The sequence below is a fragment of the Ursus arctos genome, unplaced genomic scaffold (genome assembly GCF_023065955.2).
Source record: "Ursus arctos isolate Adak ecotype North America unplaced genomic scaffold, UrsArc2.0 scaffold_10, whole genome shotgun sequence".
Lineage (NCBI taxonomy): Eukaryota > Metazoa > Chordata > Mammalia > Carnivora > Ursidae > Ursus > Ursus arctos.
Window position 1 is genome coordinate 69418063 of NW_026622764.1, and position 22503 is coordinate 69440565.

General features: G+C 41.5%; 1 protein-coding gene across 2 annotated transcripts in view; it reads right to left on the reverse strand.

Annotated features, from left to right (window-relative positions):
- Positions 1-22503, reverse strand: part of MTUS2 (microtubule associated scaffold protein 2) — a 553081-nt gene that overhangs the window by 125727 nt on the left and 404851 nt on the right. For both annotated transcript variants that reach the window (XM_057309483.1, XM_057309482.1), the window contains exons 7-8: positions 21309-21407; positions 7899-8110 (exon numbers count right to left, since the gene is read on the reverse strand). In XM_057309483.1, coding sequence (XP_057165466.1) covers positions 7899-8110; positions 21309-21407 — 311 coding nt within the window. The remainder of the gene's footprint in view (positions 1-7898; positions 8111-21308; positions 21408-22503) is intronic.

Consider the following 22503-nt stretch of genomic DNA (forward strand, 5'->3'; position numbering starts at 1 on the left):
CTGGATTATTAGTAATACTAACAGAGCCTCCTAATTTTTTCCCCTGGCTGGAATTTCCTTTGTACCATCCATCCCATATGCTACTAGCATATGGTCTTCCTAAACTTCAGCTTCACACTTCAGTACTTTGTCCAAAACTCTCAGTGCCTCCTGACTACCCCAAAGAGAGTCTCTTCTCTTTACTTTGCTATTCAAGTCCCCAACCCCTCTGCCTCATTCCTGGCTGTCATCAGTCCCACACTCCAAACTTTAGGCAAAAGACTCTCCCCCCTCCACAGAAGTGTCCGGTCCTTTCCCTGGGCTATACCCCCTGCAGCACGGGATCCCTCCTGCTCTGCCTGCTGAAATCTTGTTGCTGTTGGATGCCACTTCACAAGCATCTGTCCTCTCTGAGGGACCCCAGTGACCTTGGCTGGAGGAAGAGCTCCTTCCTGCGGCTCCCTTAGCGTCATAAGACATCCTACACATCGTGATTTGAACAAGTGTATCTTCTCAGGAATTAGAAGTCAGGATCTGACGGTAGCTTTTAAATGTTCCATTTACCAAATAGGTGTTGCATTAAACAGAACAGCCAGGGCGGCGAGTGAAGTGTCCTTGGAATCAGGCATGATTCAGACCGTACGTGTGTTGAGGAGGAGGTGGGGTGGGAGCCATGGAAGGAGGCTCTCAGCAGAGCTCTCTCCTGGCAACAGGTGCCTCACACAAGTCCATGCTCCCCACTCTTGCCCCAGGTGGAAAGGTACAGAACAATCCACCACGGCATTTGCCCCTTTCAGGAAGCAGATGCCAAAAGGAGTCAAGGAGAGGGCTCGGCCTCATTAGGCAGCTTTCTCTCTCCATCTCTCTGTGCTGGCGGGCACTGTCCTGGAGAAGCTGCAGGAGGCAGTGATATCCTTAGTCATTCACTCATGCTTTCAGTGTTCCACAGAAGTTTCTTACTTAAAAATGATTTTCCCAAAGAGAGAAATTTATCGTATTTTCTAGACTGTGATCGTCACACAGCAGGTACACTTTAAGTGGGCCTCCCCGAGGCACAGGCATACTCCATCACCCCAGCAAGGGCTGAGCACGCTCTGGCAGGTAAACTACGGCACTGCCTCACAGAGTTAGAGGAGCTAAATGACATCACACACGCCAGCGCGTGACACTCTAGTCTTGTCCCCAAAGTTGGACCTTTAGTTATCCCATTTCATCGAAAAACTGAGGTCTAGGTGGAGTACCTGGGTAGCTCAGTCAGCTAACTGCTTGACTCTTGATTTTGGCACAGGTCACGATCTCAGGGTCGTGAGATCAAGCCCCACATAGGGCTCCATGCTCAGCAGGGAGTCTGCTTAAGATTCTCTCTCTCCCTCTGTCCCTCCCCCTGCTCACGCTCTCTCTTTCTCTCTCAAATAAATAAATAAATCTTAAACAAAACAAAACAACAACTGAGGTTTAGAAAAGTTAACAAACTCCTCTCTCACAGGAAAGAGGTTTTGGAGCCGAGGCAAATGTATCTCCCATCTCTCCAGCCAGTATTTCTTCTTTAAAGTTATCATTCCTTTGACTTGCTTTTACTTAGAGGGGAGTTTACAGCAATTCACTTCTTTTAAAATAAATTTTCCAGCGACACCAAAGCAGAGACTGTGGTATTTATCAGAGGGCGTGGGTCTAAAGAGGTTGAGTGGCATGGCCTTGTGATGTGCCATTTCCACAATGCTCTCCTGCCTCCTTGGCCTGTAGGAAAAGGACACTAAATTCTGCATCTCTGCATATTTTAAAGGCATGCACTTTTACTACAGAACACTTCTAACCAACTGCCCACCAGGGGCTGGGGGAAGCCTGAAGGCTTCCTTTCAAAAGTAGCAAATGAAACTCATCTTTCCTCTCCCTTGGCATCCATCTGTATTCAAAAGAGGTATCATTTAATTTAAAAAAGGAAACTATTTATGACAAAGTCTAAGAGAGATGAACTGAATGTGGGCAATTTCTACCTTAGTCAAATATCTATTATTTTCTTACTATGACAGTTATATTATTATCAGTGAAGTTAGCTCTTATTGGGGACCAGTACTGGGGATCTTCCATAAAAGTTGAAAAGACTTTGTAATTTTAAGTTTTATTTTCTATCTGTCATGATGCTTTCCATTGTTGACACCCTAAGCCAGAGGTTCTTAATATTTCAAAGAGCTGCTTGGCCTAGTGGAGGGATTTCCACTCTCTGATATTGGGAATATTTTGATATTTTGGGGGTTATGCTAAGAATTTCCTTAAGCTAGAGCCATAAAAGTAAAAGCGAACACTCACTGTTGTCCCAGCAAGGTACTGCGGCCACATTTACTGTTGTGACACATACATTCTTCCAGAACAGCAGTCACTGAACGGTCCATTTACTACTTCACTAACATTTCCCACTACGTTACACACTGAAGAATCGTCAGAAGTGTTCACATTCTCTCTAAGCCTTTAGTTATTCAAGATAAAATTAAGGGAAGAAAAGATAATCATAGGGCATTGTCTATAAAGGAGGGGGACAGAAAACACTATATTTAAATGATCTTTTTTTTTTTTTTAAGGATTTAAGGAACAACAAAGAGCTTACTGTTCTCAATTTTGATTCAGCTCTGAGAGTTCCATTCAATGGAAAAGTCTCTGAAATACAAAATCCTTTGGCGGTTGGATATAATGGCATCTTGACTGCTTTTGGAGCTCTAGGGCAGACATTTATTCTGATAAATTCCTGGGTTTTAAAATCTGAATATACCAAATGGCTAAAGCCAGCAAGCATTTATTTTACAAAGAGATTCTACACCTGTCTTTTCTCTTCTCCCCTTTAGCACTCACCCTACTCTGACCAAACAACAAAGCCAAGGGCTCTGGAGCATGAAGATGAATCTGGGTGGTCTTCACTACGAGGGGTTTTCGATCTGTTACAGAGCAATCATTGCATTTTAGAAATGATTCCTGAGTGCCTAGGTCTCTATTCATAAATCATTAGGACACCACTTTGCAGACAACAGACTTTGAATGTCCCCTTCCCACATATGATATGCTCTTCCTTCATCTTCACTCATCTAGAATCCCACTCATGTCCTTCATGGCTCTTCCGAGTCCCCTTCTTAGACCATTCACGTGGTCTTCCCATTCACAATAATCGGGCTTGCACCTGTGCACATACCCTTTTCTTTATGGCAACAGGTTAAATATTACTTTAAATAGTTTTCTGTTAACATCCTGTCCAAGTGTTAACTTTTTGATAACTGTTTTACTTTTTGCTTTTTCCGATTATGTTCTTTTCTCCTTAATTACATTAAGAGTACCTTGAAGGTTAGAGGGGCAGAGGGAGAGGTAGCACATAATCCTGTGGAAAAACATGGGTGTTGAATATGGACTAACCTGCTTTTATATCATGGCTCCCATCCCTTTCTAATTATGTGGTTTTTAGAAGGGCTACATAATCTCCCTAGGCTCAGTTTCCTCACCTGTCGTATGAGAATAGTGTCTAAGCCTTGCAGGGTTGTTGTCGTGATGGTTACAATAATATAAATGTTACAAATAGATATATATTATATATATGATTATATATTATATCCTATGTATCTTATGTACATATTATGTACATTCTTATGTACATACCATATTACATACACAATATACTGTATTATACATACATATATATACATATAAAATATATCTAATGTGTGTGGGACATTGGAGATGGTCAATAAGCAGGAGTGATATTGTTTTTAAGGAGTTCTGCCTTTTACTTTTAAGTCCTCCATAGAAACTTTCATAGGGTAGAGGCAGCATTGATAAAAATCTACTAATGAAAGTGAGTTGAAAAGTTGAAGTTGAAATATAGAAACTATATTTAAAAATATATACCCTTAACTAACAACAGTAACATAGATCAAGTGAATATAGCAAAATGTTAATAAATATTAAATATAGATGATGGGTGTTTGAATGTTGTTCTTTCTTCTCTTCTGTATTTAAAATGATTGTGTAATATAAGATCAAATAGTAAAAACTATATATATATATATATATACACACAGGGGAAAAAGGAGGCTGATGCATTATTAGTTTTTATTAAGCTTATATAGTACACAAACATTTCATATTCGTTTTCAAGTCTTTTATGCCTAAACTATGTGATAATAAAGAAATTAAAACCCATGATCTACTACCACATTTATAAAGCCAAAGATAAAAATGATGCAAATCAACATAAAAATACTGAATAAACATAACAAATCTTACTAAAAATAAGATGAAAAGCAATACACCCTCAGATGTAACTTGTATAAAACTTGATGGTACACAGCACACCACTTAATACAGGACCGTCGCCTGCATTGTTTCCTGGATTGGCCACCAGGGGCTGCTAAAGAGTAGCATTCCCGGGGAACCAGGCAGCCAGAAAAAATAAGGATCATTCAACTTGACCCTAAGAAGTGCAGAGTCGGAGAGTCAGGCTCATTACTACACCACCCGCAGGTATCGCAGCACAGATTTCAGCAGATCTGTCTGCCCTGTGGTGAGGACCAGGCCGGGGCGGCGCTGCCTGGAACGAGCGCAAGTGTGAGGCTGATGTTAGCACCTAAATGTGGCATCTTGGAATCCCTGGACACCGGGCTCAGGCTGTGTCACAGCCGACAGTTTTCACAGCTGCTCTGCCAGGAGCTGTGAAGCATGGGGCCGGAATGGGAGATTCTTATCTAGGCTTCTAATTCCTTTTTTCTAGTGACTTCCCATACACTGAGACTTACTTCCAATACATCCTTAATGGTATCAGCACATTCTGGAAAAAAATATATAGCAGCAGCTGAATAGCTAGACTAGAAAATTATTTCTATCCTAAAGTACACTCCAGGCCAACTCTTTATGTGCATTTATAGCGAAATAAGAGTGGTTTGTACTATGTTTTAGCTTTGTCTCATCTATGTCTTATTCATCTTATTTGAGAGTCAGATATTTGAGGGCAGGGCTTTGTCAGATTTCCTTGTACTCAAAAGGAAGGTTTCACTCAATAATTGTTTGAAGTAACTTCATTCATTAATTTACGACATTCTTACAATAATTTTGTGAAGCATGATTAACCCTATTTGAAATTAAGGAAACAGAGACTCAAGCATGACTGGTCAGAGGGGACTTGGCTTGTGAAGCCGGAGCAAGGCAAGGATAGTACTCCTTTTGGTGATGTGATGAGGCTCAGAGAGGGACAGTAACTTGGTCAAGATTTCATATGTAGACGGAGCGGAAGATGGGGCTGACTCCCTGCTGGTCTTGTGCCCTCCCTACCGCGCCATGCTTTGCAGACCAATCTGCTACAGTATAGAAACAATACATGAATCGACTTCCAAGAGACATAGTCTAGTCTTCTAACCACAAAAGAAAAGAGATACTGCCTTTTCACGCTGGCCATAGAGGTCACGCTCTTCAGAGCTGGCATGAGGGGCTCTGGCTACCCCCCCACAGAATTATAAAGTACTGGCTTCCCAAGAGAGTGCCCCTGAGCATCTTGGGATCAGGGACCTTGGAAGAGAGGGTTCCACCATTGGAGGTTTCCTGGTTGCTGTGCCTCTATTTTCTTAGGTGCTCCCGCCCCTGCCTCCCACCTCCTAGTCTAATCTGGTACAACTGGGCAAACTCTCAAATCAACCATCTTAACCACGTAGGACACGTGGCAGCCTCTGCGGAAACCACTTATGTTCAATTACAGACTTTTTTTTTTAACACGCCCATTTTTAGTTCTGGGGTTTATCCGGAGAGGGAGTTGAGATCGGAAAGATAGAAAAGCACACATTGTGTGGGAGGTGAAATGCCATGGTCCTTTGGGAGGCCTGTCTGGAGCTGCGGGTTGTGATTTACTGAAAAGAAAATGAAATTCATGTCTGCCATCCGTCTTGCTGCAATGTCATGCCGAGTGCAAGTCGAGAAGTAGGGAGGTCTGAAGGCGATGCCTACAAATCACCTGCTAGACCTTTCTGGTCTCTGATTTAAGAGCCATGTGTATGCTTCAGAGAAATAAAGCTCTTGGTCCATGGGCCAACAAGGACTATTCTGGAGGCACAGAACTACATAACTATGGGGAACCAACCCTTAATTTCTGCACAGGAACTCCCTTCTCTGCCATAGTGCCATAAATGGGGTCCAAAAGTTCCACCTTGGGAACACAGCACATATTACCAATATGTTACACCAGTGTCTGCTGATAGGTCTAGCCGTAGAAACTTTCATCAAGGATCGGTTGTGTGATGAGCACCGGGTGATGTATGGAATAGCTGAATCACTCTATTGTACTCCCTAAACTAATGTAACACTGTGTGTTAACTATAGTGGAATTAAAATTTAAACAAAGGATTTGTTAAAACACTGGCTGATGCATGGGAAGAGTAATCCCAGAAGGGCAGGGTGACAACATCAGTGTTATCATTGAACCTCAATGGACAACTCTGTCCTCCTCTCTTTATTAAAGACTTGACAGTCAGTGGAAAATACGCATAAGCTGAAAAACAAAAAACATGCCTCTGTTTCTCTAATAAGAAAACTGCTCACTATTTACCACAGCAATCAGGCCTCGCTGGCCCCTCAAAAATGTGTTTGTAATTTTAATTCTTACAGGGGTTGGTGTAGAGTGACTTGAGCTATTCAATGTTGATACCCATGGTACTAGACCAGAAAGGAAGGTATACAATTTGAAGTGGTCATTCACTGTGAACACTGTGGTTGGGAAAGAGGCTGAAGGTCTGTTCTTCTTGTCTTTCATTACACCAACAAATTGGTGACTGGGTCTTTCTGCTGAAAGCTTTGAGTGAAATAGAAAAGAACAACAACGACCACAAAAAAGGCAGCTCAGGCTTCTGTACTGGGGGCAGGCGGGGCTGTAGGATGTCATAAAAAGCCAGAGTCCTCCGTGCTTTAATGTTCAGGTGATAACAAAACCAGGGACGTGGTACGACTTAACGTTCTTCTGCTTTTCTTCTTTAACGTAGCCAGACACTTAGCTATTCCATGTTCTGATCTGGAGAGCACTTACAAAGTATTTTTACTTCCTCCCATTTATAGTTACCAGAAGGTCCATATATGAAACTCAAAATGCCTTATGGATTCTTACCATGCTGATTCATACTGTTTAAACCTCGAAGGTAATGTTCATCTTCTCCCCCAAACATGCCTTGGCTATTTCTTGCTGGAACACAAGTGCATTCCATCAGACACCAGGCTCCCATTAACCTCTGCTCCATGTTGAGAGGTGGGAAAGCTTAGCTACGTCACGGCTAATAGCAGACTCAGTGTGTGGATGGCCCCAGGGGCCTCTGGACAACTTATCTGCTGGAAGAAACCAACTCTCTGCATTTTCAGAGAAACCAAGGGAGGAGAGAGGATGCCGTCCACACCATACTGCTCTGTGAACACTGTGAGCATGGCCCCGAGTCCTCGGCCATGATGCCTCCAGACCTGGCACGTTCCATTTCCCAACAAAAGCCAAAGTGGAATAGCACTGTGGCCCTGCCTCCCTTTTATCTGAAATGTGCAGAAATTTTAGAATTTGGCCATTTCATCCCTAAAACGCAAACAATCTCACGTTCCAGCCTTTTCAAAGATCTCACCTTCAAAATGTTCTTTTACAAGTTCTTGTTTCCTTTTCTACATAACTTTCCCTTTTGAAATCAAGGTTACTAAAGCATTCTCCCCAGACTAATTTCTCTCACACATAAGTATAATCTTGGCTCCTGAGACGTTAGATGCTGCTGCTGGAGATTTTGTATGACCTTCTGAAAATCGAATCGATCTCTAACCCGAAACCCAAACTAAGACACACACACACACACACACACACACACAGAGCTGTCACCATCACCACCCACCTCTCCAGCAAAAAGCCCCTCAACATTCACCAAACGTGGCCTCACCTTTCTGGAGAAATACTGAGTGGACACGGCAAACGCCTGGAAGCCGCACAAGGCCCTCCGCAGCTCCCCCTGCACGAGGCCCAGCTGCCTGGCCTGCTGCTGGCACCTCTCCTTCAGCCGCTGTACCAGCTGCCTCTCGGCCTCGCGCGTCTGCAGGTCTGGCTTGGGGGAAAACCCATTTCGGGGCGCCGCAGTCCTCTGTTTGGGGTATCCTGTAGAGAATAACAGCCGCTAGTGAAAAAGCATTCGTCCCAAATGTGACAACAGCTCTTGGGTATAGAAGGATTTCATTCAGAGCGAGTGGCCAAGAAGGCTGGTCATTTTGGGTACTGACAAGAAAAAACAGACAGGGACTTAAAATGTTTTCTCTGTTCATGTGGCTCTCAGGGCAGAGTTTCATGCTTAGAAAAAGAATACCAGACAAAATCGTCAGCTTCCTTCCAGCTCCCTGCAGGTCTACTAGGTCTGCTTAGAGAGACTGACGCAGGTTCTTGTCTTTTGGGTTTTTTTCCTTCCAGGGGATTACTCTGTGAAAATGTCTAATGGGAAATAAATCAGCCAATCCAGGCTGAAGTTAGAATTAGAACCTAGCAACCTTTGAACTGGCCATCCGGGAGTAATGCCTACACATCCCCCCTCTCTCCCTTCCTCGGGTTGCTTTACAGACCCTCTCTTTGATAATCAGGGTCAATCATACCTCTCATGACCTCTGCTCCAGGGATTTCTGGCTTTAAATTCCTATGGCATCAATGTCCTCCAAAATAATTCCCCCACATGATCGCTCATGCCACCTCCAGAGCTAAAGGTCCAGTCCAAGCCACCATAACCTCCACCTTCTAATGGGAAGCCCTGCTGCTTCTCAGCTTTCACTGCACAACAGCCAGAATGATCTTTATGAATATAAAACAGCTCCAGACCTGCGTGGACCCCTCCCTGCAGCTGTGCTCCATTTCGGTAGAAACAAAGTGTTCCTTCCTTCCCATAGCCCACAGGCCCTCTGAGGTCCAGCTCCTGCCGGGCAAACAGTGGGTGTGGGGAGGACACAGAGGAAGGAACCAGAAACTCCACCTGGGGCTGGGGACAGGGTGGGGGAGGCTTTAAGGAGAATGACTATTAGGTGGAGGCTTGGGGGGTAAAGGCAAGGCCCCCGGGGAAGAGCTCACAGGTGAGCAGTGTATCACAGTCAAAGACCCAGGGGTGAGCGAGCGTTTCTCTCAGAACCCGTGCTTCCGGTGTGAGGCGCAGACCCAGCCTGGTACCCACAGAAAAACCTCGGTGGTAGACTGTGGACCTCTATTCCCCAAGAACATTCCTTCCTTTGCTCAAGTAGAGAACGTGACATGGACACTGAGCACGTGATCATAAAGAAACTTCAATATTTCAAAAGTTCTTTGGTCTCTCCTGCCCCCCTCCAAAATATCAGGGAGTAACAGAAAACCGATCAGAAAATGGTCTCTTCGGTATCCAATGCACTGACACACGGCAGGGTAGCAGGCGTACTCTCCTGAACACCCAAGTGGCCTCATCTTTTAAGGGGAAAAATGGTTAACTGATCGAAATACTTCTGATTGTTAAGTTAACGGCAACCGTGCCCATTTTAACTAAATCTTCCTCTTCTTAAGAAATCATCAGAGATTGCAAAAAGCCACCTCGCGTATGACATATCTTCAACTATTACGGCTTAATGAAGTAGTCGAATGTGAAATTAATGCTTCTTTAAAACGGTCTTTACCACAGTGGAATGCATAATAATCCAGAAAATTCACTTGCACATCTTAGGCAAATCAATCTTAGTACGTGCTCAATCCCGATATTCTCAATACTGGTCACAAAAGAAAAATAATTATCAACAAAATGTGGGAGATTTTACTGCTGCCTACATTAAACTCTAAGACATGGCCCAAGACCCAAGGTAGATTTTCTTTTTCATGATTACTGTTTTCCATTTAATTGGTGTGGCTGGTGATTTTATAAAACACTCCAGTGTTTTAATTAATGTGTTGCGATACCATGTGCCCTACACCATTATATATATAATAGAAGGCCCTTCTTTTAGAAATCTAAATGAAATAATAAAAGATACTTCTAGCTCAGTGAGTTGGAGCTAATTGCAATCTGTGGCATGTAGAATCATGTCTGAATCTGTGCATGTTGTAAGCACTCATGTTGTGTGTTTTTGGTTGTCAGATTTTTACCCTGTTGTTCTTATTATTATTACCATGATTATTTTCTTCATTATCGTTAGTATTAGGCTAGCAATGATACTCCCTGGTGAACGGACAACATAAAGAAAGGATTTGGTGAAATCCTATTCCTGGCGTTCACTTTGATACCAACGTTATTATGAAATTGCTTTGATTCACACACTCAAAATTCAGTGTTCTACTGAACACCAGTACACTCAGTCCAAATTCTACTCACGAGGCCACCAAACTGATGTTCTGAGCCAAGAGAGAGGTTCCCCTGAGAACATCAGCTTTTGGTATCCACACACATGTCTACGATTTGCTCCTTTCTGACACCTTACGAAACCAATCTTTGTTAGGGACGCCTAGCCAGCTCCACATGTGGCCTCCAACCACTGTCACAGCACAGACTTAGACTCAGGCCCCAACGTTAGGACTTACTGGAAGGAAAACCAGAGACACAAGGTTGGTTGTGGAGTTACGTAGTGCTTTAGCTGAAAAGGGTTCTGCCATTTTCTCAACAGATCAGCTAGATAGAACTCTGCCTAGGACCAAATCATTTTACTGTCAGCAGCATATTTTGGGGCCTCACCAAAACCAGTATTCTTTCTTGTGCTGTCAATGTTTGTTAAGTACCTCTCTAGCTAACTCCCTGAAGTATTGTTCTGTCACTTACTCTCCCGTCCACCCACATGTCACATCATTCCCAGGACGGTACTCGAGGACAGCTGCACGGGCTCATCTACCCTCTTGGAGACAGAGAGCTTATGTGGAAAAAAAAAGACTGACACACAGCCAGCTTCACCTGTTTCACTAAAAATTAAGGAGAATTTCTACTGTCTTCTCCTAAGAGCCAGCACATAATGGAGCTAAAATGCCAATCGGCTTAGGAAGTAAGGCGTTAAGGGAACATGATGGAAAACTTGCAGAGGGCAGTGATCACACGGAGCTCGTGGAGCATGTGTTTGGCGCCGGGATGAGACGTACTGACGGTGACTGACTTCCGGCCTCCTACACCTCTGTTTCTCTGGAAGAGCCCGAGAAATGCTTTAAATGAGGGGCTGCCATGTCGCCTGAGGACACTTCCAGGTGCTGGGAGATTTTGTTATCATCTCCTTCCCTGTTCCTTGTGGTATTTATACTACTTCCGGGGCAGTTGAAGGTTCAAAGCCGGCAGGCATGCCACTGACCTTTCTCCACAGTCAGACAGCCTACTTCCATGCGTTTGGTCTCCTTCCCAAAAATTGGTCTCCTACAATAGCCTTCTGATTTCCACTCAGTTGAACGAGGAAGCCGATTTAATGAATAAAAGCTTTCCAAATAAGGCTTATTGATGGTTTGGAGTCTTTAAATGAAGTGAAAAAGAGTGGAAATAACCAGTTTTGTACTGACTGCCCCTTGTAAACTTCCCAACTATTAATGAGGCTTATCCCTTCAGCAACTCTTTGATAGGAAATATATGAACAGCAACACCTAGACCAGTGTCTTGCCATGACCTATGGATGACAGCTGACTTCATATGCACACTTTCTGTCATGTGTTTTGTGGGGAAGCAAAATCTTTGACAGCTTTTATTGAGCAGGTTCTCTGTGAACGACCTGTGTGAGCTCCAGTGAGGAGTGCACAGGAATGAGGTCCCGTCCTTGACCTGAGGCCATCCATGGTCAGAGAGAGCCCAGCGGTCTGTATTTCACATTTCTTACTCCTTGCCCAGGGCTCTTCCCCCTTCAGCACACTGTTGGCCCACTCTGCAGCATCTCTGACAGATCTCACAGTATTGGAGCATACTCTAAATCCAGAACATCCTCCCATTATCTCAATCTCGCCCCAATTCCAGCTCTTCCTTGGTCATCCTACTGGTTGCATAAGTCTAATTAGGGGCAGATAGAATCTGTGATGATCCCAGTGACAACTGGCAGCTCAGAGGAAAAAGCCAGTAACCTTATAGTCCCATAAAGGTGAATGCAAGCTGTTTGCGTGCAAAGGCAGAGCACTGGGGAGAACGCAGCCCTTGAAAATGGAAAGAGAATATTAAAAATTCATCCGCAGCCACCCGCTCACTATCTAGAGGATTCTAATGGATGGAAAAGCGTGGTTTAATCTTAAAGCCTGAAGCTTAACTGACATGATAAACAAACAGGGCAGCATTGGAATCTGCCTATTTACAACATTTGAGAAGGCCCATGACCTTAACCCTTGTAAATAAGAATCATAGGACACAGCTTAGCTAGATAGCCTTCTGGTTTAAGGAAAAGCCCTTCAGGAGTTTGGCCAACAACCCAGCAGAAAGGAAGTCTGATTCTTGCAGACTGGCACCAGCAGGAGCCCCTAGGTAACACAGGTGCCCAGTTCTTCATGGTCTTGGACAGGCTTTATTTGTCTTAAATAGATCTAAATGTATTCCAGAAAATTTTGCCAAGTAGCACACTATTTCCCTATTTAGTCCCGGCACTTGTTTGCAGACGTTGGCTAGTGGTGGGGAAGGTGAGCAGCAAGTGGCGTGAGGGTAGGAAACTTCCTTCCAGCCAGTCCTGACCATGGGTGAAGGCAGGAATGACTAAACTGGGTATGAAACTGCTATGCTCTAGAAAGGAGAGAGTAGATTCTTTTCTATATTGGTTTATAAATGAACAAAAAACTCCAGGAGTTATAATCCAAAGTCAACTATGAAACATTTGTCACTATAACCCACTCTCTAGGTAAAATAAAGGTTGACATAAAAATATTCTCATCTTCAGTAAATTTCTTATTATTTATAAGAAGTACAGGTATCAAGGTTAATTTGAACTTTTCTCCAAGGGTGAAAAATCATGGTTTCATAGTATTATAACAATTGCTAAAATTTGAAAATTGCTGCCCATCATTTCTTCAGAAATGTTCAGGCCTAAGCCCTCCTCTTCAGTGACTCCAATTATACATACTTTAGGCCACTTGAAGTTGACCACAGCTCCTTCCAAACATAACTCTGTTAATTTCTTTTTTTTTAAAGATTTTATTTATTTATTTATTTATTTATTTATTTATTTATTTACTTACTTACTTACTTGAGAGTGAGAGCATGAGCCGGGGGGGCGGGGAGAGAGAGAGAGAAGCAGACTCCCTGCTGAGCAGGGAACCCAACACAGAACTCGATCCCAGGGCCCTAGGATCATGACCTGAACTGAAGACAGACACTTAACTGACTAAGCTACCCAGGCACTCCGACACTGTTTATTTCTTTTAGTCATTTTTCTCTGTGTATTTCATTTTGGATAGTTTCTCTTATGGTGTGTTTGCTAATTTTCCTTTCCTTTTTCTTTTGAAAATAATAACACCTATTTGTTTGTTCTACCGGTCACAGCTCTGTAGGTTAGACATCCACAGTTCTGTAGGCATAAGTGGGTTCTTTTTTAAAGAACTTCTTATGGTTTGCCTCCCTCTCTGTTTTTATTTTATTTTTCCTTCCCTTCCCCTTTATTCATCTGTTTTGTTTCTTAAATTCTGCAAGAGTGAAATCATGCAGTATTTTTCTTTCTCTGACTTATTTTGCTTAGCATAATACATTCTAGTTCCACCCACGTTGTTGAAAATGGCAAGATTTCATTCTTTTCGATGGCTAATATTCCATTATATATATATATATATATATATATATACACACACACACACCACATTTTCTTTATCCATTCATCCACCAATGAACATCTATGCTCTTTCCACATTTTGGCTACTGGGGATATCACTGCTATAAGCATTGGGGTGCATGTGCCTCTTCAAATCACCATTTTTGTATCCTTTGGATAAATACCTAGTAGTGTGGTTGCTGGGTCATAGAGTAGCTCTATTTTTAACTTTGTGAGGAAACTCTGTACCGTTTTCTGGAATAGCTGCACCAGTCTGCATTCCAACTAACAGTGTAAGAAGGTTCCCCTTTCTCTGCATCCTCGTCAACATCTGTTGTTTCCTGAGTTGTTCATTTTAGCCATTCTGACCAGTGTGAGGTGGTATCTCATTGTGGTTTTGATTTGTATTTCCCTGCTAATGAGTGATATTGAGCATTTTTTCATGTGTCTGTTGGTCATTTGTATGTCTTCTTTGGAGAAATGTCTGTTCATGTCTTCTTCCTCTTTCTTGACTGAATTTTTTGTTTTTTTGGGTGTTGAGTTTGATGAGTTCTTTATAGATTTTGGATATTAGCCCTTTGTCTGATATGTTATTTGCAAATATCTTCTCCCATTCGATAGGTTGCCTTTTAGTTTTGTTGATTGTTTCCTTTGCTGCGCAGAAGCTTTTCATCTTGATGAAGTCCCAACAATTATTTTCTGCTTTTGTTTCCCTTGCCTCTGAAGACATGTCTAGTAAGAAGTTGCTGTGGCTGAGGTCAAAGAGGTTGCTGCCTGTATTCTCCTCTACGATTTTGATGGATTCCTGTTTCACATTTAGGTCTTTCATCCATTTTGAATTTATTTTTGTGTATGGTGTAAGAAAGTAGTCCAGTTTCATTCTTCTGAATGTCGCTGTCCAATTTTCCCAACACCATTTGTTGAAGAGACTGTCTTTTTTCCATTGGATATTCTTTCCTGCTTTGTTGAAGATTAGTTGACCATATAATTAAGGGTCCATTTCTGGGTTCTCTATTCTGTTCCACTGATCTACGCATCTGTTTTTGTGTCAGTACCATACTGTCTTGATGATTACAGCTTTGTAATGCAGCTTGAAGTCCGGAATTACGATGCCTCCAGCTTTGGTTTTCTTTTTCTTTTTTTCTTTTCTTTTCTTTTTTTAAAAAGATTTTATTTATTTATTTGACAGTGAGAGAGAGAGCACAACAGGCAGAGGAAGAGGGAGAAGCAGGCTTGCCAAGCAGGAAGCCTGATGTGGGGCTGAATCCCATCCTGGCATGATGACCTGAGCCAAAGGCAGACGCTTAATGACTAAGCCACCCAGGCACCCCTGATTTTCTTTTTCAACACTACTTTGGCTATTCGGGGTCTTTTCTGATTACATACAAATTTTAGGATTGTTTGTTCTAGTTCTGTGAAGAATGCTGGTGTTATTTTGATAGTATAGACTGGGTAGTATAGACATTTTAACAATATTTATTCTTCCAATCCATGAGCATGGACTATTTTTCCATTTCTTTGTGTCCTCCTCAATTCCTTTCATAAGTGTTCTGTAGTTTTCAGAGTAAAGATCTTTTACCTCTTTGGTTAGGCTTATTCCATGCTATCTTACGGTTTTTGGTACAATTGTAAATGGGATTGATTCCTTGATTTCTATTTCTGCTGCTTTATTGGTGTATAGAAATGCAACAGACTTCTGTGCATTGGTTTTATATCCCACGACTTTGCTGAATTCTTGTATCAGTTCTAGCATTTTTTTGGTGGAGTTTTTCAGGTTTTCTACATAGAGTATCATATCATTTGTGAAGAGTGAAAGTTCAAGTTCTTCTTTGCTGATTTGGATGTCTTTTATTTCTTTTTGCCGTCTGATGGCTGAGGCTAGGACCTCCAGTACTATATTGAACAACAATGGTAAGAGTGTACATCCCTGTCGTGTTCCCAACAAGCTCTCAGTTTTTCCCCATTGAGGAGGATCTTAGCTGTGGGTCTTTCATATATGGTCTTCATTATGTTGAGGTGTGTTCCCTCTACCTCCAATTTGTTGAGGGTTTTTATAATGTTGAGGATGCTGTATTTTGTCAAATGCTTTTTCTGCATCTATTGAGAGGATCATGTGGTTCTTACCTTTCTTTTATTAATGTGGTGTATCATGTTGATTGATTTGTGGATGTTGAACCACCCCTGCAGCCCAGGAAAAAAATCCCACTTGATCATGATGAACAATCTTTTTTAGTGCACTGTTGGATCTGATTAGCTAGTATCTTGTTGAGCATTTTTGCAATCATGTTCATCAGGGACATTGGTAAAAGACCTTTTTCTTATTTAAATCTCTTTGAAAGAAAATAGCATTGATAATCCACAATGTAGTATAAGTTTATGGTACATGTGGAAGGAAAGTGTTTGATTAACAGCACAAATGCCAGAAGGAGAGAGATGAAAGCATAGAGTTAGAGGATTCTTACAGTTAACCCTTGAACCACACGGGGATTAGGGGCAACAATCCTACATGCAGTCAAAAATCCACATATAACTTTTGACTCCCCCAAAACTTAACTACTAACAGCCTACTGTTGACTGGTAGCTTTTCTGATAACATAGTCAACTGATTAACACATATTTTGTATGTTATATGTATTAGATACTGAATTCTTTTTTTTTTTTTTAAGATTTTATTTATTTATGTGACAGAGAGACAGCCAGTGAGAGAGGGAACACAGCAGGGAAGTGAGAGAGGAAGAAGCAGGCTCCCAGCGGAGGAGCCTGATGTGGGGCTCGATCCCAGAACGCCGGGATCACGCCCTGAGCCGAAGGCAGACGCTTAACGACTGCGCTACCCAGGCGCCCCTAGATACTGAATTCTTACAATAAAGTAAGCTAGAGGAAAAAAGTGTAATTAAGAAAATCATAAGAAAGAGAAAATACGTTTACAGTACTGTACTGTATTTACTGAAAAAAAAAAAAAACCCACGTAGAAGGAAATCCACTCAGTTCAAGCCTGTGTTGTTCAAGGGTCAACTGTACTATAATTAAAGTGATATAATATCACTTCAAGCCAGAACGTGAAAAGTTAAAGAGAAAAACTATGAACCCTAAAGCAACCACTAAAATAACCCAATAAGATATAGATAGCTAATACATCAATACAGCTAAGGGAACAAATGGAATCATAACAAATATTCAGTTAATATAAAAGAAGGTAGTAAAATAGGGAAAAAAGAAAAAATAACATGTGGAGTGGGATAGAAAATAATAGGAAGGTGGTGGACTTCATCCCAATCAAATCAATAACATGATATGTACATCAAAGGCAGAGCTTTCAGATTGGAGAAAAATGCAAGAGTCAATTACGTGCTGCCTATAAGAAACCAACCTAAATTAAAGAAACAAACAGATGACAAGGAGAAGTATGGAAGGAGGTATGCCATGCTGAACGAATGGAAAACTGGAGTGCACAACTAATACTGAATAAAGTAGATTTTGGGGAAAAGAATATTACTAGGAATAAAGAGGGTCATTTCCTAATGATAAAGTGCGCAATTCATCAAAATGATAAACGATCCTAAATGGTTGTGTACCTAATAGCAGAGCTTCAGAACACAGGAAGCAGATAATGACAGAACCGAAAGGAGAAACAGACAAGTCCACAATTACACTCTGAGATTTCAACAGCTTTCTTTCCATTATGAACAGAACCTGTAGACAGAAAATCAGTAAGGATATAGAATACTTGAACTATTCCATCAGCCAACTTGACCCATGGCATTTGTAGAAGGCTTCACACAGATACAGCAGAATAGACATTTTTCTTAAGTATGCATGAATCACTTACAAAGACAGACCTTGTTGTGACTCATAAAACATGTCTCAATAAATTTAAAAGGATTCAAGTCATCCAAAGTATGTTCTTTAACCACAATGGAATTAAATTAGAAATAAAATCAGAAAGGTCTCTGCAAAGTCCCAGATATCTGCAAACACAATTCGAAATAATCATGAGTAAAGAAGAAATCATAAAAGGAAATTTGAAAACAGTCTGAAACCAATGAAGATGAAACCCAGAATATCAAAATTTGTCAATTATAACTAAAGCAGTGAATAAAGGGAAATTTATTGTACTAAACACACACATTAGAAAAGAAGAAAGATTTCAAGCAAATGATATCAGCTAGTTAAATCCAGTATAAGCAGAGTAAAAGAAATCATAAAGATCAGAGTAGAAATGAGTTGCATGTTACTCTGCAAAAAAAAAAAAAAAGAAAGAAAGAAATTCAAGCCACACCTCACACTGTGCACAAAAATTAACTGAAATGGATCACAGACTTAAATATAAAGCTAGAACTTTAAATCTTTTAGAAAGAAATGTAGAAGAAAATTTTGTGATCTAGGGTGATACAAAGATTTTTTAGATAACATCAAAAACAGGGTCTATAAAAGAAAAAAAATGTGAATTGGACTTCAGGAAAGTTAAGAACGTGTAGTCTTCGAAAGCACTGCTAGGAGAATGCAAAACAAGCCACAGATTGTGGGGCGAGATTGCAAATCACGTAGCTGAAAAAAACTGTCTCCAAAACACATAAAAACTCTCAAAATTCAATAAGATAGGGAAAAACGCCCAATTAAAAATGGCAAAATATTGGAATAGATGTATTTTTTTAAGAGAGCAGGAGGGGAGGGGCTAAGGGAGAGAGACAGAGAAAATCCTAGGCAGGATCCACACCCAGCATGGAGCCTGACGCAGGGCTCGATCTCCGAACCCTGAGATCATGACCTGAGCTGAAATCAAGTCAGACGCTTAACTAACTGAGCCACCCAGGAGCCCCTTGAATAGATATTTTGTCAAAGAACATATACAGATGTCAAGTAAACATAAAAAGCTGTTCAACATCATAACATCAGTAGTTATTAGGAAAATGCAAGTTAAAAGGAGTTACCACTTCATACCTATTACAATGTCTTTAATTAAAAAGAAGACCGGCCGTACCAAGTACTGGCGAAAATGTGGAGGAACTAGATCTCTCACACACTACTGTTGGGAATATAAAATGGTACAACCACCTTGGAAAACAGTTTGGAAAACCTTTTAACATTTTTAAAAGGTTAAATGAATAACTACCATATGACTCAGGCATTCCACTCCTAGATATTTACCAAGAGAAACGAAAGCAGATGTCCATATCAAGACTTGTACAAACATGCAGAGCAGCTTTATTTACAATAGCCAAATCCTTGGGGTAGAAGCCCAGGGCGCTGATGGGTCAATGGATAAATTACTGTATCTGCACACTGAAATTTTAGGAACGGACTACTCCAGGTAACCACGCTGAGTAAAAGAAGCCAGAGAAAAGTAAAGTACATACTATATGATTCCATTTACAGAATATTTTAGAAAATGTAAACTAATCTATAGAGATAGAATGGGGGGGCTGGGGGCGGGGGAGTGCAGAGGGGTAGGAGGGTAGGATTACATAGGGGCACCAGGATACTTTCCTGGATGACAGATGCATTTACTATCTGGATGGTGGTGATGGTCTCTCATGTGTATATGTGTCAAAATGTATCAAAGTCTATGCTTTACAAATGTGTGGTTTCATATTTATTAATTACACCATTAGAAAGATGCTTCAAAACCGTAACACTGCAAATTTCCTCTTGTTTAGTATTTATTTGGTATAAATACTTCCTTTCATGTTCAACCTTTCAATATTCTTATATTTTAGGTGTATACTTTGTAAGCAGTCTAAAGCTAGATTTCACAGCATGTAACATGCATTTAATACATACTTTTTGACTGTTCAGTAAGTGAATCCAGGCTGGTACTCTAAATCTTTGATCTAGTCTAGAGAATTTAGTTCATGTACATTCATTATGACGTCTTTAAACTCATTTCTAAGATCTTATTCTATTCTTTGAATCTCTCTCCTCTCCCTCCCTCCCTCCTTTTAGCCTTCTCTCTTTTTTCCTTTTTCCTTTCTCCTGTTTTTGCCTTCACTTTCATTGGCTGAAGTATTTTTTTGCCCCTCATTCCAACCTTTTCCCCTCTACTGGTGCAGAACTATATGCTCTATGGTATTGATTATCCTAGAAGTTTTTTTTTTTTAAAGATTTTATTTATTTATTCGACAGAGATAGAGACAGCCAGCGAGAGAGGGAACACAAGCAGGGGGAGTGGGAGAGGAAGAAGCAGGCTCATAGCAGAGAAGCCTGATGTGGGGCTCGATCCCGTTACGCCGGGATCACACCCTGAGCCGAAGGCAGACGCTTAACCGCTGTGCCACCCAGGCGCCCTTATCCTAGAAGTTTTAATGCATACAGTTCGACTTAACAAAGCCTAAAATTACACAATACCTTTACTCTCTTCTCCTGGCATAGAAAAACCTTACTCATGGTGGCTTATCTCCTTGAGTGTTGATGATGTTCCATTTTATTCTGCTATATGCACAGAAGTGCTACAGCATGTTAAACTGAATTTTCAGACCACAGCGGTAGCATGGATTCCAGCTCTTAAATTGAGGGAGGGCAGATTGGGGGTGAGGAATCCCTAAAGAAGAACTTCCCTACTTTCTGTCAGAGCCAAAGGTGCAAGAGGCTAGGCTCGCCTTATTTTTCTTCCTAATTCATCCAGTGAGGGTGTGACCCTTCGGAAATTCCGGATTTAAGCAGGGTCCTCCCCTCCGACCTCCCACCCTATTTAGGCACACAGCTTTGTCTCCCGACCCTCTCACGTGTGGCAAGGGTTTCTTTCCTGTACATTTTCAATTAACTGGAAATATTAATAAGTTCTCTATTCTCCAAGCTTTCCAATTAATAGAGTAGTGACTAAGAATGGAGTTGTGGGATTCAGAGTCGCTGGGATCAAATTGAGACTCGACTACTTATATCCTGTGACTTTGGGAAAATTAATGAAAATCTCTGTACCTCGATTTCCTCACATGTAAAGGGAGAGGCAATACTCGTGCCTGTCTCAGTCCCGGCAGGCATTAAATAAACTAAGACATTTAAAGAGCTTAGAACAGTACCCGGTATCCTGGGATACAGTAAGAACTCAAACAGTAGCTGCTATTATTGCTACAATTTTCATGCTTAAAGAAAATGTTGTGAGGTTAATTGCATTCTGTTCTACAAAGGAGTTAATACCTTACAATATGAATTTTCATGATATAAGCCATTTTCCACTCTCAAGTGACATTACCTAGTTTATTCATATCTGAAGGTAAATAAATGCTTTCCTCACTGACAAAATTGCAAGTATTTGATATCTGTTGCTTTTCTATTTTTCTTCTTTTTAGAAAATACTATTATCTCTGGAAGTTAAATCTTCAAAGTCTGTTTTTCGATAATAAATTATTTCTACGTGCTGTCGGAACAGCAGATACTCCTACACAGAGAAGATTCTACCACTTAAAAGTAGCACGGTAACATTTCATTTTTTTTTATCATAAAATAATGCCAACAGCTGGTTCATTTCATCTTGAGTCAGAACACATCAGTGTATGTACGTCAAGCTCTGGAACATATCACACATATCACATGGGCCGGCACTGCTGCATTAACGACACGCGAACCAAATAAATTACAAGTTCGAGCCTTCTCCCCAAATGACGCCGATCACATTTCTTAAATACCTGGCGAATGAAGCTTGGTGGCTGAAACCACGGTTCTCTTAGGAGATGAAACAGCAGGTTTGTTAACATCTTGGTCTTTCTGTACTTCTTTCTTTGATCCTAGAGAGAGTTTAGACAGAGAAAAAGAAGGAAAGAGAGCTAGTTGTAATTAAAACAGTAACACGAGTTGTTAGTGGAAAGGGAGGCGTCACAAAAGGCAAAGGGAACAAAATAGTATTTGGGTGATTTGTTGCTATGGTCACCACCCCCTGTGCTCCAGGGACGACACACTCACTTAGCGCAAGGGGAATTTAGTTGTAGTGGTCAGGGGAACCAGCACACTGCTGCCTCTTATTTGATGAAAAACACCTCTGTCTCTGGAGGTCCCTGCACCCCAATGACTCTGACAAACTATCTGGGAATTAAAGTTGTACCGTCCTTAGCCACCAACTCAGCCTGCCCGCTCTTCCTGCCGCAACACACTTGCTGAAGACAGAGATGGAAGCCGAGCTGAACACGGCTGCTAATGACTTCGGCATCCCTGAGACCCTAGCCCCGGGGGACGTGGTCTGCCTCTAATTAATTTCCATGCAGCTGGGCCACAGAGGTGACCTGGAGAGCCTTTGAGCTCTCGGCTGCAGCTGAGCCTTCGTGGAACCCGCTGGCAGAGCTGGCCCCAGCAGAATGGGATAACCTGAGAGCAAGCTATAACTGAGAACAGCGTGGGGATTGTCCTGAAATTATGTCCGGGAGCACAGTGCGGTTTCTCCGTGTATGCCGGCCACAGACACTCTTCACATCACCTTCGTCAGAGAGGCCAGGGACAGCTGATGGAGGATTAGAGAAATAACACAGACCTGGATGTACCCAGGCCCGCCTCCACTTCTGCACAATTTATTATGTCATTTTAACAGTAAAGCTTGGGGATGGTTCCTGAGATACAGAACACGTCCCTGCTCCCACTCCCCAAAGCCTGCAACCGCACTCCTCTTCCAGAGCTAACTGCTCGTGGCAATTTGGTGGATTTTCTTCCAGACCTCTTTCTAGGTACTTATAAATATTATCTACACATATAAAACACAGCTCTTGGTTAGCTAAATGAATCATATATTGCAATTTCTTTTTACCTACCCACATTTTTAAAGATCTTTTTCCTATCAGTGTGTTTATAGATCTTTGAAAAAATGCCACATGTGAATAGGCAAAATGTACCACA